The sequence below is a fragment of the Habropoda laboriosa genome, unplaced genomic scaffold (assembly GCF_001263275.1).
Source record: "Habropoda laboriosa isolate 0110345459 unplaced genomic scaffold, ASM126327v1 scaffold16, whole genome shotgun sequence".
Classification (NCBI taxonomy): Eukaryota; Metazoa; Arthropoda; class Insecta; order Hymenoptera; family Apidae; genus Habropoda; species Habropoda laboriosa.
Genome location: NW_017100130.1, coordinates 698,148 through 716,827, shown reverse-complemented (window position 1 = coordinate 716,827; position 18,680 = coordinate 698,148). Strand labels below are relative to the sequence as shown.

Here is an 18,680-nt window from a genome sequence, read left to right as displayed (position 1 = left end):
TTCGACTCTGTCTCGCACAGAGCACTAACAACCATAATGCGCACACTAGGGTGCCCGAAGAAGTTCATCGAATACGTCGCCAACACCTACGAGGTCAACACCGATCCTGCCCGAGAAAGGAGTTAGGACCGACTATTGAAGGAATTATCACCAAAAATTGGATGCAGAGTGGGAGGAGACTGTATCAACGCTGCAGCATTCGCGGATGACCTGATCCTCTTTGCGACGACACCTAGATGCCTGCAGAAGTTGATCGACACCGCCACAAAATACCTGGAAAACTGCGGAATGTCTTTCAACGTAGATAAGTCCCTCACTATTGGAATCAGGACGAACGCAAAGCTGAAAAAGACGGTTCAACTGTGAAGGGAGGACATTGAGGGCACTGGGCCGTGGCGAGGAAATCAGGTACTTGTGGATTAAGTCCCTCAAGGAAGATCCCGCTTCAAGCCACACAAGATCATCTGCCCAGGTCTCGAAGAATTAACAAGAGCGCCACTCAAACCACAGCAACGACTGTTCGCACTACGATTTGGACTGATACCACGTGTCTATTACCACCTGGCACTGGGCGACGTTACCATCATCGCGCTCAACAAGGTGGATGTCCAAGTGCGGTAGGCTGTACGGAAGTGGCTGAACCTCCCACACGACGTCCCCACGGCATATTTCCACGCCGACATCCAATATGGAGGATTGGAAATTCTATCACTAAGATGGACGGCGCCCCTACATAGGATGGGCCGATTAACATCGCTAAGCGTCATGATCAGCTTCGCGACGAAGAAATGGATCGGTACCTAGACGAGGAAATAGACAAGTGCAAGAAACAACTGAGAGAAAGAACCCAGATGCTGCAGATGGACGACATTAAGAAACGATGGGCTGAGCGGCTATACGTGTCTGCAGATGGGAGGGGACTCCGCGAGTCTAGCGCCACACCACAACACCAGTGGATCGCGGATAGAACCCGGCTCCTACAAGGAAAAGACTTCATCCAATGCGTGAAGGCGCGAATCGGAGCCATCCCAACCAGATCAAGAACAGCTAGAGGCAGATACGCCGACAGACGGTGTAGAGGGGGATGTCCGGCCCAGGAAACCCTCAACCATGTCGTTCAGCACTGCCATCGAACTCACGGAATGCGTATACGGAGACATGACGCAATAACATCATACATCGCATACAACATGAAACACCAAGGGTACCAAGTCCAGGTCGAACCATCCTTCCGAACGGACGAGGGACTTAGGAAACCAGATATAGTGGCAACAATGGGGAGAACTACAGTAGTAGTTGACGCACAGATCGTGAGTGAGCAGACGAACTTGGACTAGGCTCACAGAAGAAAAGTGGAATACTACTCGAAGAACCTCTCCCTCGAAAAGGCCATGAAGCAAAAGGAGAAGAGTACGGAGGTCAAGTTCCACTCGATCACGATGTCTTGGAGAGAAGTCTGGAGTTCAAGATCGGCAATAGAACTAGTGCAATTGAGGATTATCAAGAAAAGCGAGCTGAAGATCCTAGCTACACGGGCACTGATAGGGACTATAGCAGCACACAATCTCTTCTCGCGAATAACAACGGTAAGGCGTGTCGGGATAGGGTGAAAGCTGTAGATCTGCGAACCTCGGTGCTACCTACCTTAGGTATAAGTATCTTCCTAGAATTGTAATAATATACGATAATAAAGGATACATAAATTTTTTTTTTCAAACAATTACCATCATGATATGTCCCCCTCAATACTATACAACTTTCATCTGAAACATTTTTTCGCATTTCTGGCTTACAGAAATAATGACAATACGTGTAGACATTTGAAACGGACATATTATACATAGATGCCAGTACAATGTATAAAATTCACTAAAACTATGTTTACGATGGATAAAGTTATAAGAAGAAAAACAGATGTTTGTTCCATATGGTAAAAATTCTATAATACATCATCGTTTTATTCCGAATACAATGCGCGCATTTTGTCTCAAGCGTACTGTGCAAAAAAAAGTCACTATTGTAACACATAGACGCAGCTGTTATATTATTTGTTAGTTATTATTTCTGCAGTGAGTTACTGTAATGTGAAACTAAATTTTGGAATTAAATCATTTAATTCGGCATAAAGTTGAAAAAAACAGTGCGTATTGAGACAGCTGTTATATTTTCATCGAAAAATGTATACTTTCGTTTAAATTATTATTTATAATAGCAGTATTATTATTATAATTATTAATAAAACTAAACAAAAATAATAAGTATTGTATAATGAGAAACGGTTTTCCTGATGCATTTTTGTGCAAGATTGTGGCAAACTCTTTTTCTCGCTAGAACTTTCCTTTATATTTTCATTTATTAATTCTAACGTACAGAACGCAATTGAATTTTCGTTTTCAGATCAGACATGATTGTAAGGAGCATTGGAAATTCCCTTATGGTAATATTACCCGATCTAGTTGGTAAAAAAATAACAAATTTTTTCGATCTTGTTAGACCACTCATTGCATTTAAGTTTCATTCGGTATGTATATTTATAAAAAATTTGTTTCTATTTTTTTTCTTTAATATTCTTCGATCAATTCAATTACGTTAAATAATCTTCATTTTTTGCTGCAGATTTTAAACAGAACCAACAATATTTTTGAGCTGGTAACTGTGGAACCAATTCTTACAGAACGACCACCGGACCGACATAAAAATGAAATTTTATTGAACGATGAATTTGACTCCATAGATGACAGAACTTTGAGATTGAAAGGTATCTTTTTTCCATTTTTCATTAAACAGTTCGTTCAAAAATATAAAGATCGATCATTTTCGTAACATAAAATCATCTAGTTTGATGAAAAATTAAAATTGTTCTATTTATTTGTGTATTTCAAGCTTCTTCTACGTTGTCTCAGATTTCTGCAGATTTTTTGTGTACAATGATGTGAAAGATTTATAATTATTTTGAGATTCTATAAGTTTATGTTTTATCCAGTTTAAACCACGTTCCAATATCTCCCAATATTATTGTACCAAGCGGTGGAAATAAATGTTTAAAATAATATGTACTACCACTCAAAAGTTTGGGTACATGTACTAAAGAGAAAGATACTCCTGAATTTGGACTCTTATTGTGCGTGCCTCTATACGAACGTCGTTTAAAGGGACAGCAAGGTCTAAACACGAAGGCAGGCCCGAACCAAGCGACGTTTAAATGGCGTTTGTGTAGGGGCACGCACACCAATATACCGAGCGTGTCCTACACGGCGTGTCCTACAGCTCTACACAATCAAATCGTTGCCAAATTTTATCAACGCCTTTCAGACTTTTTCTCTTCTCGTCGAGCAGAATACGTTGATGTAAAAAAAAAGTTTTACATTAATTTTCAATGTTATAAACAATTTTGCGGAAACTTTTTTTTACAAATGTCCACCGATCCAAGGGTCTAGATTCACCCCCCGAAGCCTTGACCATTAATTTTTTTACACCCTGTACAATGTGATGCACGCAACATGCACACCTCGAGTAACTTCTAAAGTGTGCGTTATGTGACAAAATTTTTTATGCAAGATTTGCATGGTTTAGAGGTGCACATTATTTAGTGCATGTATTTTTTTTTCATATGTGGAGGTGTTTCGGAATTTTCAAGGTCAACTTTGTGATTTTAAATAGAATACTATGTTTTTATGCCAAAATATCTAAGAATACTGAATTCCGAGTAAAAAAGTATTGATCTTTCTTAGCCCTAAACTTAATAATTAACGAATAATTTCACTTTGTTTGTGTAGTGTGGCATATTCGGTAATCAATTAATTAGAGCATATTCTACTAATGAACGATTAACGAGACAAAAATATTCGAATTTTTCAAGTGATATTTTATCAACTTTATTGGAAAACGTACCATTAAATATCCATACAAAAATCTGGTACCAACATGATGGTTGCCCTGCATATTATGCGCATGTAACAAGGCGAATGCTGGACAATTTCTCAATCGTTAGATTGGTCTTGGTGGAGAATTTCTGTAGCTACCACGTTCACTAGATCTTCTAACGCCGCTAGTCTACTTTCTGTGGAGTACATTAAAAGACACCATGAACCAACAACATCAGAGTGCACAGTGCAAAAACAATTCAGAGTGCAGTTTCCTCGTTGGTTAGGAATAGATTGCATTATTGCATTGATGTCAATGGATACCATTTCGAACATCTATGGAAATCTTTGCTGATATTGAATCTCTAATTTGATATTATGCAAAGTACATTTTCAAGAAACGAAGCGAAATTATTCGTTAATTATTAGAATTAGGATTAACAAAGGCCAATACTTTTTTACTCAGAATTCAACATTCTTTGATATTTTGGCATAAAAAATATAGCATTCCATTTAAAATAACGAAATTGACCTTGAAATCTCCGAAACGCCTCCACCTATAAAAAAAATACGTACACTACATAATGTGCCCCTCTAAATCAAGCAACTCTTGTATAAAAAATTTTTTCATACAATGCATACTTTAGAAGTTATTCAAAGTGTGCAAGTTGCGTGGACCACCCTGTATATTAACGTTTTACTTTTTTGTTCTACACATGTGGGCAAAGAATGTGAATATGTAATAGCTTTCGTCGAATAGAACATTGTTTAAAAGTATGTTATCCTGTATGAAATATTCGTTTCATCGGAATATTTGTTTTGCTTCTTACTGGATATTTTGTAAAATTTTGGCACCTTTGATACTAATTTGCAAGTTTTCTTTTTGCATGTTCTTCCAATTATGATGTAAAAATTCTTGCAAGTGATTTCTAATTTCTCGATTCAATTCATCTCACAGTATTGGGCTGACCAAAAAAGTCTTCTCGTTCTTCTACAATGTAGCATTTGTATTATAATACCTGAGTATATATACAAATAACTTCACGAACGAAAATGAAATCTGAAAGTAGATGTATTGATGCGACATTTGAAAACAAAAGTGTAAAGTTTTGTTTTATTTATCTTGCTCAGTGCTGCAATGGAAAAAAATAAGATACGTTTTCGATACATTGTGCTGTATTACTATCGTAAGCGCAAAAATACAGCACAAACCAGAAAAAATATATGCAGAGACGGTGAAGGTGCTGTGAATAATAAAATATACAAATTTTGCTTTCCAAATTTCGTGCAGGATATTTTGCTGTCGAAGAGATTGTAAGGCCAACAAAAGTTGACAACGATCAAATTCAGGCATTAACTGAAAATAATCCACATGCAATCACACGGGAGATTGCAGAGGTACTTAACATACCAAAATCTTGCGTTGAATACCACTTACATATGTACATAAACTTGATTACACAAGTCTACAAATGCGAAAAACATTTTGGCCAACCCAATATGTAGCTCTATAAAATTAAGATCTGGTAACCGTAGCTCCCAAATCATTATAATGATAATTTGTTCTTCTTATTTATTTTTTAATTATTGTCTGCAGAATTGTTAAATGTGCTGATTTAGGTCGTTCTATTATTGGAAAATAGAATTTTGTCTACTTAACTACCCGACTAGAAATTTCAGTTAGGCAGGCATTAGGCTACCCTAATTTGCCTGTTAGGCCCCAATGGGGCACCCCATCAGGCTCGCATGCGGTATGTAACGCGGAATATTCACGACCGCATTAGGGCCGCATTAGGCTTTCCCAATGACTATCCAATGAGGTCAACCGCATTAGGCCCATATTAGAATAGCTTTATTAGGCTATCATTGGGAGACATTAATGAAATCTCATGAGGAATACCTCATCAAGACACTGCATGGATTAAATTGTAAAAACTTTTATCTTGTTGAAAGCTCTCACGCAAGCGTACGTCCGACACTGAGATGTCTGTAAATATTCCTACATATAAGTTTGAGAGCCTCACTCCACCTAATTTAGGTGTGCGCTCAGCCATCCCCATTTCAGCTACGTATGGCAACTGTTAGGAATGCCCAACCTAAGCGTGCGCTCGGCCACCCCCATTTGGGCCACGTATGGCAACTGTTAGGAATGCCCAACTTAGCCATGCATCATTCCTTCCGAATTAGGACCTAATGCGGTAACGATTAGGCTTGCAGCATTTAGGTGTGCCTAATCGTTTCCGCATTAGGCCCACATTCGTTTTTAAGCATGCCTAACTGAAATTCTAGTCGGGTATATAATCCAGGAAGTATCATATTCATGTTTCGGTTGTGCAAATTTTTACAATGTGTCCTGTTTCGTCAGAAGAAAAGTATTCCCAAATGAAAACAGGACCTTCTCCATGCTTTTATACTCGTTGGCACTATACAGAGTGATTCTCGTAACTGGGACGAGTTATATGTATCTCGAGAATGGTAGGTAAGTGGTACAAAAAAGTTCGAGAGGAAAAAGTTGAATGGTGTGGGAGGGTATACTTTTCTATAGGCTTACTTTTTCCTAAATGAAATTATATACTTTTTTTTATTGTAGATCAATTCATCGCAACAGTCAGCGTGAAAAAGTATTAGGACATAATGTTAAAAAGATCAACGATTTGTGATATACTTAAAATTTTTTATGAGTTTCATTAAAGAAGATGTTCAAACATTCTGCCTTCACATTGTAAACATTTTATAATTTGTTTCTTTATGTTTTTCATGATTCAATTAAGGTGGTCACTGTTTATGTCGGAGCAACGTAGTCCAATTCGTTCTTTTCAGTCTTTTACGGAACAAATGGACGCGAATACATTTTATCTTTAAGGTAGCCCCACAAAAAGAAATTAAGAGGAGTTAAGTTCGGGAACTATGGTAGCCAAAGTATTGAATAATGTGTTTCAAAACAATTTGCAGAATACATTTGTCGTAGGTAATCTGTTATACAGGGTATCACCTAAGACAAGCCACCTGAATAACTTCTATATTTTCTGAGATAGGAAGAAATGTTTCAGATAAGAGTTACTTAGTTTCGAGGGGCCTATAACTTTTTTTTTAGGTGGAGGTGCTTAGGAGATTTGAAGGTCAACTTAGTTTTTTTAAATGGAATCACATATTTTTGAACTCCTACGATTGTAGCCTTTCTTGAGACAATTTCAACGATTATAGTCATTCAAGGTCATTTAAGGTCATAAACGTAAAAAAGGATGAAAAATATAAATTCACTGTGAATGCTTACGAAATGGGATATTCTCTATCTTTATTAATGAAATCAAACTGAGTCAATTCAAAATGTAAACAAAGTGCTTAAATCCAAAATACAGTAATGTCTGCAAATGTCAGCTAGTTTGGATTCCACAAGTGTCAGTATAGATGGTCCTACGCCTAGGTCTGCGTCATTGCTACGCCTATGTTATCTCGCTCGCAGTCAGTCAAGCGTATAACGCTACACCATTTGGTTTCTTTTACGAGATTTCACGGCTCGACAGTTCATAATAGAAAAATATAATTTCTTTAATTTTACTTTTTTTCATCTGAAATTTTTTTTAACATGTTGGTGAGATTTTTCTGATGAAAATGAGATCAAACACGATATAATTTGAACAACATTTACTTATTAATACTTATTGAGTAATTAATTTAATTTCATAATATATCGCTTTGGATGAATTACAAAAACAAATTGCTAAAAAAATACATTAAATACCTGTACACATTATCCGTCGAATGTAGAAGGAGAGCCACCGGTTGGTTGCCAATTGTTTATCACATAGAGTCGGCCTACCTCCACGTAAAAAAAAAAAGGATTCTACAAGTGTCAGTCAAATGTAGGGCCGATTCTACAAGTGTCAGTCAAATGTAGGGCCGATTCTACAAGTGTCAGTCAAACGGCAGGCCAATTCTCCAAATGATAGTCAAACGGTAGGCCGACTCTATGTAAAACAGGGCGTCTGTTTTATCTCAATACAATGAAATATCTTTTAAGGAAGTGATGTTAGGAAAAAAATGTTTTAACAAAAGTTGCTTGGTACGAGCGGGAAAATTATGTGGTACAAATATTTTTTTTGTACCTGGTATGGTGGGGGGGATTTCGAAGTCAGTTTAATTTTTTTAAATGAAATGCTATATCTTTTTATACATAATATGATAGTGTATGTTAAGACGAATCCAACGAGGTGCGAACAAAGTCATTTCCTTTGATAAAACAGACACACGCGACAGTGAGGCACGTATGGTGGTCCGGCTCCCGGTTTTTCGCAATTTTACGACCTCCCATGAAAAGAAATGATTATGTTCGCACCTCCTTGGACTCGTCTTAACATACATTATCATATTACGTATAAAAAGATATAGCATTTCATTTAAAAAAATTAAACGGACTTCGAAATCTCCCCCACCATACCAGGTACAAAAAAAATATTTACACCACATAATTTTCCCGCTCATACCAAACAACTTTTGTTAAAACATTTTTTTCCTAACATCGCTTCCTTAAAAGATATTTCATTGTATTGAGATAAAACAGACGCCCTGTTTTACATAGAGTCGGCCTACCGTTTCACTGCCATTTGGAGAATTGGCCTGCCGTTTGACTGACACTTGTAGAATCGACCCTCCATTTGACTGATACTTGTAGAATCGGCCCTCCATTTGACTGACACTTGTAGAATCCTTTTTTTTTTTTACGTGGAGGTAGGCCGACTCTATGTAATAAGTATTAATAAGTAAATGTTGTTCAAATTATATCGTGTTTGATCTCATTTTTATCAGAAAAATCTCACCAACATGTTAAAAAAAATTTCAGATGAAAAAAAGTAAAATTAAAGAAATTATATTTTTCTATTATGAACTGTCGAGCCGTGAAATCTCGTAAAAGAAACCAAATGGTGTAGCGTTATACGCTTGACTGACTGCGAGCGAGATAACATAGGCGTAGCAATGACGCAGACCTAGGCGTAGGACCATCTATACTGACACTTGTGGAATCCAAACTAGCTGACATTTGCAGACATTACTGTATTTTGGATTTAAGCACTTTGTTTATATTTTGAATTGACTCAGTTTGATTTCATTAATAAAGATAGAGAATATCCCATTATGTAAGCATGCACAGTGAATTTATATTTTTCATCCTTTTTTACGTTTATGACCTTGAATGACCTTGAATGAAATTGTCTTGAGAAGGGCTACAATTATACGAGTTTAAAAATATGTAGTTCCTTTTCAAAAAACTAAGTTGACCTTCAAATCTCCTAAGCACCTCCACCTGAAAAAAAAAGTTATGTGCAGCACGTAATAGGCCCCTCGAAACTAAATAACTCTTATCTGAAACATTTCTCCCTATTTCAAAAAATGTAGAAGTTATTCAGGTGGCTTGTCTTGGGTGACTCACTCTGTATACTAAGCATGCATTATGTGCTAGCGCACCATCCTATGTAACTTACTAAAAACGTGAAATATCTCACGAATCGTTGATTTGTTTAACATTATACTTTAATACTTTTTCATGCAAACTATTGTGATGAATCGGTATACAGTAAGAAAAATGATTCCATTTAGAGAAAAAGTGCATTTGCATTTCCTAGATACATCGTTGCATTTATAAAAATAGTAAACCTGTAAAAAAATGGACCTTCTCACACCATTCACGTTTTTCCTCTTCAACTTTCTTGTACCACTTACCATTCTCGAGATGTAATCGGACGGATTGCGAGAAGCACCCTGTATACAGGGTGGCCCACCTAACTCTGCCACTCTTAATTATTTTATTATTTGTAAATATACAAAAAAATGCATCGGAAGGAAGTTATTGTACTTTAAGGAGGAAATTAGACTATGTGGGGGAAAGTCATCTCAAGGTTATACCTTTCAAGATTTTACTAATAACATTTTTTTACATGAAATAACCTATTTCTGAAATGACTTAGAGCTGATAATTTCACGAGTAAATGATTGAGGTGGATGCTCTCGGAGAACGAATTGTATTAAGAAGATAAGCACCTTTCTCACATTATTTATTATTTTAATGTGTACTCGAGATATTCTCCACCAAATTCAATACATTTATTTAGCCGTAAAACAAATGCACATTCATATCTCCGTACTGTATCCAAAGAAATACTTGCACACGCATTGAAAATATGGCTTTTCATGTTTTCAGCTGTTGTCGAAACATTTCTGCACAATATCTTTGATCACGCCTCACAAAAAAATGTCGAAAGGTGTTAGATCAGGAGAATAAACGGGCCAACAAAATTTCCATTCTACGGCCGATCCATTTTCTAAGAAATTTTCAATTTAATGCACAACGTGTTTCTTGTGCAAAATGTGGAGCATATCCGTCCTATTACAACCACACTTTGAGACGATCTTCTAATGAAGTATTCTCTATCAATTCTTATAATATATCGGTTAATTCGTAATATTTTAAGTTCAAGGTCATTTCAAGGTCATCTTGTGTTTTCAATGTTTTTCGATATCACTTTCCTTATGATAAATAACAAAATAGGGCATTCCATTTAAAGAAATGTTACTATTAGTAAAATCTGGGAAGCTATAACCTTGAGATGATCTTCACTCCCATGCTTTTTTCCCTGATTTACAATAACATCCTTCGGAAGCATTTTTTTAAATACTTACAAATAGCAAAATAATTAAGACTGGTAGAGTTAGGTGGGATACACCGCGTATACTATGGCGTAATTCGTTCTTGATCAAATCGACGAACGAAAATTCATCTTCTTGTACCAAACATTTCACAAATCTTAATTCTACAACATACGCTTTTCCATATATGGAACGTATATCTCTACCATTTCTTATATATTCTTTAAACCAATTTAAGCGTATTTTCTTCTTTTTTTTTTCATTCCTCACTGTTGTGATGTCTCAGTCTTAAGTTGGGTATGCAACAAGAAAGGGGTGGTATATACATACAGGGTGTCCCGTAACTCCTCCAACATCCGGAAATGGGGAGTTACTGGGGTGACTCTGAACAACTTTTTCCTTTTCCAAAATCCAGTTTGAAGCTTTGTTTTAAAGTTATTAACGCAAAACACTGGCCAATTACAGCGCGCGTAGAGCCCGCGCTATATATATATTGCTCTATCACTAATGTTTAACGCTGTCCAATTTCTCAGAGAGAGGGGAGGGATACACCGAAGAAGGAAAAGTAAAAGCGTTTCCCTTCCTTTCGAGATCGTCTGCTAGACACATCAACACGGTCGGTACAGACGGTCCTTACCCCAGACGCTTGGAACATTAGAATTTGGAACTTGTATATACAGAACGTTCGGCCACTTTTGGGAGAAAATGTAAGGGATGATTTTAGAAGCCAAAGACGAAAATCAAGCACAAAGAAAGTGCGTCTCAGGCTTCGCATTTTAGTTATTAACGTTTCAAACTACTATTCCTGTAGCCAAGCGAACCTCACTACACCAACGAATATAAGTCACATCAAGACACGGGAGGTACAGTGGTCCTGAAATCCAACGACACATGGCAGGCACCTTACGTGGTACAAAACGTAGAGAAGAAAATAGTAATATTTGGCGCTGTAAACGACATTATCGATTTCTGTGACACTATCGCTTGTTTCACGATGATATACATACATAGGTGCATGTAGGAAAGTTCTACAAATGTGTATTCCATTGTGTACTGCAAACACAGCATACACTACATACGCAACAAATACAATATACACAAGCTACTGAAAAACAATCACTGTGCACTACAATATTTACATACGAACCATTCCATGTCAAAGCGCCTAGAGTTGCAGTCATAGTCACCGATTTTTGTCAATCTCGCAGGCTTTGTTGATACCTTTGAGAAACGAAATCGTGCAAAATTTTGGCTATGTATCTATCTCAAATGGTTTGTCATCACAGACATGTCATCACTTTAACCGTAATATTCGACTTTGTTGAATGGTAATGCTTCGACCTTGGGCTCATTTTAAAGATACAGAAATAATCTTTCCGAATATGTATATACAATTTTATTTATTATCAGCAATCATAACAATTGTTTATTCTACTCGCGGTGATCTTGCGATCTTTCGAGTTTTGCTAAATTTGCACGTTTGTGCCGACTAATTACAAATTCGAAGGACCACTCCCGTGTATCGGGAGACTAACTAATTTGCTCGTGTTTGGTTTCCGGAAGATTTCAGTGTTGCTTGTTGCTAGCCGAATGGATTCTGATTTCGAGGTCTCAGAAAAAGTTCGAAGATACTTCGGTCAGGATACATTTGGCGGGGGTGAGACACGCGGATTGGTTATTACAATTTCGACTTTGACAAGGGAGGTGGTTGACTATACGCGATTGGCAAATTATTAAACAAAGAACGAACTAAAGGGATGCCCCCAAGTCAACGGTCACTCTCAAGTGTCGTCCGCACCTTTGAGTGACGCGCGCAGAAACTCGCGCGTCTCGAAGCAATAAACGCGGCAGGTAATAAGTCTGGGCAGCGCTTCGTCGCTAACAAAAACTTACCAAAGTGGAGACCAAAAACCCGAGAAGTTAAAATATAACAAACAGATGTGGGGCAGGTAATAAGTCTGGGCAGCGCTTCGTCGCTAACAAAAACTTACCAAAGTGGAGACCAAAAATCCGAGAAATTAAAATATAACAAACAGATGTGGACGAGAGCCACGAGAAGAAAAGCATCGAACTTCTAAATAAACGTTAAAATGCTCGATGGCCTCCCAAATTTACAACTACTGCGAAGGACCGAATAATTTCCAGACCCGTGCCTGGAAAACGCCGTAAATCTAATAGGACGACTAAACAACAATAATAGTTGTTAAAGTTTCAAACAAACGATAGTGTCACAAAAATCGATAATGTCGTTTATAGCGCCAAATATTACTATTTGCTTCTCTACGTTTTGTACCACGTAAGGTGCCTGCTATGTGTCGTTGGATTTCAGGACCACTGTACCTCCCGTGTCTTGAACGTGACCTATATTCGTTCGTGTAGTGAGGTTCGCTTGGCTAGAGGAATAGTACTTTGAAACGTTAATAACTAAAATGCGAAGCCTGAGACGCACTTTTTTTTGTGCTTGATTTTCGTCTTTGGCTTCTAGAATCACCCCTTACATTTTCTACCACTTGTTGCTAAATACCATGTGTAATTTCGTTTAACACTTATTATTGGTACAGAAAAAGTTGCCTAAGATTAATTTGCTGAATAGCAGTCGAGGAGCATCCAACATATGACGCACATACCCACACACGCGCTCGTGCAACGCAATTATTTTTCAATCGGTCTATATCAATATCATATGATATAGACATATGTACCTGTGCAATTAGTGTTCTGTCCTTAGATTTGTTCTGTCATACATTTAATTATTTGCCGTTTTGGTGCTTGGTTCCCTGTCTTGGCACGCAAAGGACAATGGTAAAAATTGGCCAATTTTGGATCTGACTGGTAACGAAAATTTTTTGCAGTTCATGATTCTACAGGTTTTAAGGAATCTGAAATGCACAATCATTTACCCTGGAGATGATGAGAAAGTTATAAAAAATAAGCATAAACTTCGGAATATCGTTGTTAGTAAAACTCACCTGATTAATCATCATTATCTTCTTCGCATGATAATCCGTTAACAAAATAATTATTCGAGAAATCCGCTAGACAAATTCATCGTAGATTGGTACCCTGTACATTTTTATTCATAATATGGTAGCGTTTGTTGAGACGAATTCAACGATGTGCCACACGTAGTCATTTCGATTTATGAAACATCGTAAATTAGTGAAGACTACTAATACAAATTCTCCACGATTTTAGAACTACCCTTTTATACTATACCTTTTTTTTTGTATGAAACGAAAATAGAATGACACTATATCTATTGGTGGATGAGAGGGAGTTAACAGTAATTAGCTGACACCAGGTAAGGAAGGGATAAGAGTCGGGATTTTTCCGGAAAAGTCGTTACGAACCCCTTGCCTTGCAACGGTCGCTGAAATCCAGTGTTCGAGTATTTTTTTTGTTTAAAAATGCGAAGTTTGGAAAATAATCTCTTTTATAAAAGATTTTTTTTCTAATTTTAGTTTTAAGTAAAAAAATCATAAATCAAGGGGTTAAGAGGGTATTCCCATTCGGAGTCATTAATTTTAGGCGATACATGGGATAAAAAATTGTTGGGTTATTATAGATTAAAGACTGAAATTTTGTATACATGTTTGTTCATGTTTCAAGATAACATAGTGTAATTATTATATAATTATCTTTATTATTAGTTAAATTATTATGTAATTTCCGCAGTAGGTATATGTATCACTTTTAATGGCTGCCACGATTTACATTGTTGTATTCATCCGGGAAAAAAAATTAAAAATAATCTCAATCTCTATATAAATGTGGTTATTTTGTAAACTATAACGAAGCAAAAAAAAGTTAAAAAAAAAGCATTGCCGATATTGACATAATTTTAGTTCACAAGTTAAAGCGACATCTATTTTATATATGTGTAAAATTTAAAGAAGATTCATCGATCCAATATTGAGATATCATGAACTTCACACACTAGGTGCGAGGCTCTAATGGGTGCAATTTTACGAATTTAATTAATATTTCTCGAAAAAATAACTAAAAGTAAAAAGTGCTTGCAGGACTGTAATCTACACAGTTTATAGAAAATAATGGTGGAGAGCTTTTTTCGGGCGATCTTAGGCGATTTGCGTAATTAACAAATATTTTCTGATATAAATATTACAATATATAATGAAGTGCAACAATGCTCCATTTTGCATTTAAATTTCTTTTTTCGTTAATTTTTGAATTATTACAACTGCAACATCATAGACTGCACACGTACTTGAGGTAAAGACGTAAAATAGAGACACTAGATAACAAATTAGAAAAAAATATATTTTACGGAGCCATCTATTATTGGGTGTTCTGGAATTACTAGAGCCACAAAATGGAAACAAAACTCTTGAACATAATAGTGAAACACTTATAGTTTCTTGCCAATGCAATCAAATTGTCAAATTCAAATTTTTATATTTTGTCCAAATGTCCAACGTTACAATAGCGTTGTCTCACTGTGCGTCGCGGCGTAAGCAGTCTCGGCACCTGCCTTGCATTCACTTTTCATATGTCAAAATGTGGATAGAGAATATTCAAAGCGATTGTAGGGAATACTATAACCATCATTGCAAGTTATTTCTTCTTCAAACGGGCATCTTCCAATATTAATTCTTTCACTTTTTCCACGATTTTCCTCGATAGGCCGTCCAGAGCGACCCCTACGAATTCCTACCGTGCGTGAAAAGAACTGTGCCACTTGTAAACCATGGTTTTTCCAAGACAGGAATCCCCGTAAACCGCTGACATTTCTTCTAAAATGATGTGAGAAGTTTACCTTGTTTTGTAAGGAACTTTATGACGGCGCAAATCTTATTTTTCTGCATGCTGGACATTTTCTTTTCGATTAACTTGCTTATTAGGCAATAATTCGAAAACTAATTACCTGATTGAGTTGAAACTTGGTATTTATACTGAAAAGAAGTCACACAATAAAATATTGTGTGCAGGCTTCCCTCACCCTGCTTTTTCCCCCCTATTCCGCCAGCTTTTTGACCCACCCTCATATATTTAGCGACTAAATGCATTGCTGAGAGTAAAGAAACCAGAAAAAATTATTTTTTGTATTTAAGAAGAGTATACGAGAAGTTTCAATTTGTCAGAATCGACAAATACTTTTTCCAAATGTAGGACAGCAAACTTTAAGCTCTATCTATGCATTGACCTTTCCAGTATTTCGTTTGTTGTATTCGGAATTCATCAGTTTAGTCAGGATTTTTCTGGAATGGCCGCATGTGTCGAAATGATTTGTGTGTCAAAGAGCTTCTCGTTTGCTTAATTGTTTTCTGCTGTGACTGGTGAAAATATACATATTTGTCGTAATCGTAGCTGAAGTGTTCGTATCTGTCAACACAGTAGTCAGACAATTTGGAAAATAACAGTGATTGAAGTAATAGATACATCTCAAGAATATCGGATGGTATAATTTATATACATATAGTATGTATGTTACATATACAGTGCGTTGCATAAATATACCAACCCCCCGTATTTTTAATGATTTAATTTTTCTGCAGAAAATTATGGCCAATTTTCTTTAAATACTACTCCGTAGTGTGTAAACAACAAATTATATAAGAAAAAATTTGCATATTAATGTAAACATTGGGCTGAATTGCAAACTGATTTTCATGCGTTTCATAAATATACCAACAGTTTAAGAAAAACTGTTTTATTATGCTTTTATGTACAAAATAAAAAAACTTAATAATTTATTGTTTCAAACAGTACGAATTACATCGAAAATTCGATTTTGCATGCTGTCAATAAGATTTTTTATTATATTTTCTTCTATGTTGTCCCAAGTGCCAATAATTTTAGTTCGTCTGCGGTTGAAAATGTACGATTATTTGCAAAAATTCGTCGTACCAATATTCCCCATAAATTTTCAATTGGATTTAAGTCAGGGGAACGTGCCGGCCAATCTAATAAACGTATGTTATTGCCGGAAAACCATCTGAATGTGTGGGCAGATTTATGTATTGATGCGTTATCTTGCATAAATATTAAATTTTCGCTATAGTTTTCTATCCAAAAAGGTAATAAATAATCTTCTAAAGTATCTGTATAATTGGTACTATTCATTTTATGTGAAATAAAAGCTATGGAGCTTTTGCCATGGGCCGAGAAACACGCCCAAACCATGACTGAGCCACCACCGAAATTGCGTTTTGAAAAGTATTTGACATCCTTTCGAACATCATGCCAATACGAGTTGAAACCATCTGGTCCATCTAGATTAAATTTTTTTTCGTCACTAAACACAACCTACAAAAATAAATTGTATTAACAAAATATTCGTTTCTTAGAAAGCAGACATTTTTACTAACGTTTTCCCAATCCATATTCATGTTCGCTTTAGCGAATGAGAATCTTGCTGATTTATCCGCAGTTTTTAATTTTGGTGTCGACATCATTTTCGATTTAACAATGTACGGAGATATCACAATGGTTCTATAAACGGTACTTTTTGAAACAGTTAATTCGCAATCATTTCGTATTTGAACTAAAGACATTGTGGAGTTAGAAGCTTTTCGGAGAATGTTGCGTTTATCTCGAGGAGATAGTTTTGAAGGGCGACCTGGACGCTTTTTCTCTCCATGCTATCATATAGACTAGAAATGCATCCCATTGTGCTACGGGCTGACCTAGGATGGCTAGTGCGCTCATATGCATTTGAGCCTGTTCCGCCAGTGATCTGAGGCGTCGATCACAGCTTTTTCTGTTACAGAAAGTTCTTTTCCTCGAGGCATTTCACTTTTTAAGTATCCTAAATGAATCTTATGAATGCAAAGCGATAGATGACAAACAAATGAAGGTATACATACTGAAATTGGTTACCTATCAAGATCGATTAATGCTAACATAAAGAAAATGTATAAGGTTGGGTATATTTATGAAACGCTTGAAAATCAGTTTTTACGTAATTCAGCCCAATGTTTACATTAATATACAAATTTTTTCTTATATAATTTGTTGTTTACACACTACGGAATATTATTTAAAGAAAATTGGCCATAATTTTCTATAGAAAAATTAAATCATTAAAAATACGGGGGGTTGGTATATTTATGCAACGCACTGTATGTATGTTTATGTGTTTAGAAAAAAAAGACAGTCACTACTATCCAAGCACAAAACGATATTAATAAACAATAGTGGCATAAAAATAAGTCATATGCTAATAAAAGCTTAACAAAATGTATTATTGAATATTGTTCTAATAGATCTTAACCTCGTAATTGAAAACATTTAAAAGAAAGCAACATTAGACACTAGTCCAAAATGTTGTATCTAGAAATAGGATTAACTGAACCAGAACACTTTCATGCACTAAGCTTTAACAGAAAAGTTTATGTCGATCTAGGTCATACCAAAATAATACTGGTCGTGTTCACGATTATATTAAAAAACACTAAACATATATCAAATATTTACCACTACAGATAAACTAAACTATTTTACATATAAAAAGAAGGGACATATAGTGAAATAATGTTCTTATAACACGGAAACAAATAAAAATGCTATAATGACTAACAATAAGATAAGCCTAAGACCTTACAGAGTCATTCAAACTTCAAATTTACCGATAGACAAAGCAGGCATTATGGAAACAATAACAGTAGAACCAAATATAATTAAATCTAGAACCAAAATAATACTCTTGCTATCACCTAAGAAAACTCCAATAAATTAAATTAAATGAAATGATTTAAACTTCAAAACATCAGCATTTACTACTATGACTAGAAAGAGTAATACAACAGCAGCAATTAACAAAAAGCAGATATGCTCTAAGAAAATCCAAAGAAAAATTACATTATACTTATTATACTTATTATACTAAAGTACTTGATGACGCCATAACTAATTTACCATCAGACATACATAGTGAAACCAAGACATAATTCACTTATAATGTTCCTTATAGAACATCAATGGATACCTCTTAGTTCAGTTACAACTTATCCTAAAATCCTATGTTTACTATCCTATGCTTACTAGCAATTATTTTCAGACAACATCATTCAGTACTTTAAAATTATTCCACTTTTGTGAAAAATAGGAAAACAAAAACTACTCCAACAAAGAAGCTACTTTTGTAGTTTCAGAAGAGATGCCACCTTTACTGAGATACCACTATTTGTCACTTCAGGAACAATAGCAGTAACA

General features: G+C 35.8%; 1 protein-coding gene across 1 annotated transcript in view; it reads left to right on the top strand.

Moving 5' to 3' along the window:
• LOC108573023 (soluble guanylate cyclase 88E) overlaps positions 1-18,680 on the top strand; it is a 70,511-nt gene that overhangs the window by 23,969 nt on the left and 27,862 nt on the right. The window contains exons 4-5 of the mRNA XM_017935416.1: positions 2,398-2,521; positions 2,617-2,758. Coding sequence (XP_017790905.1) covers positions 2,398-2,521; positions 2,617-2,758 — 266 coding nt within the window. The remainder of the gene's footprint in view (positions 1-2,397; positions 2,522-2,616; positions 2,759-18,680) is intronic.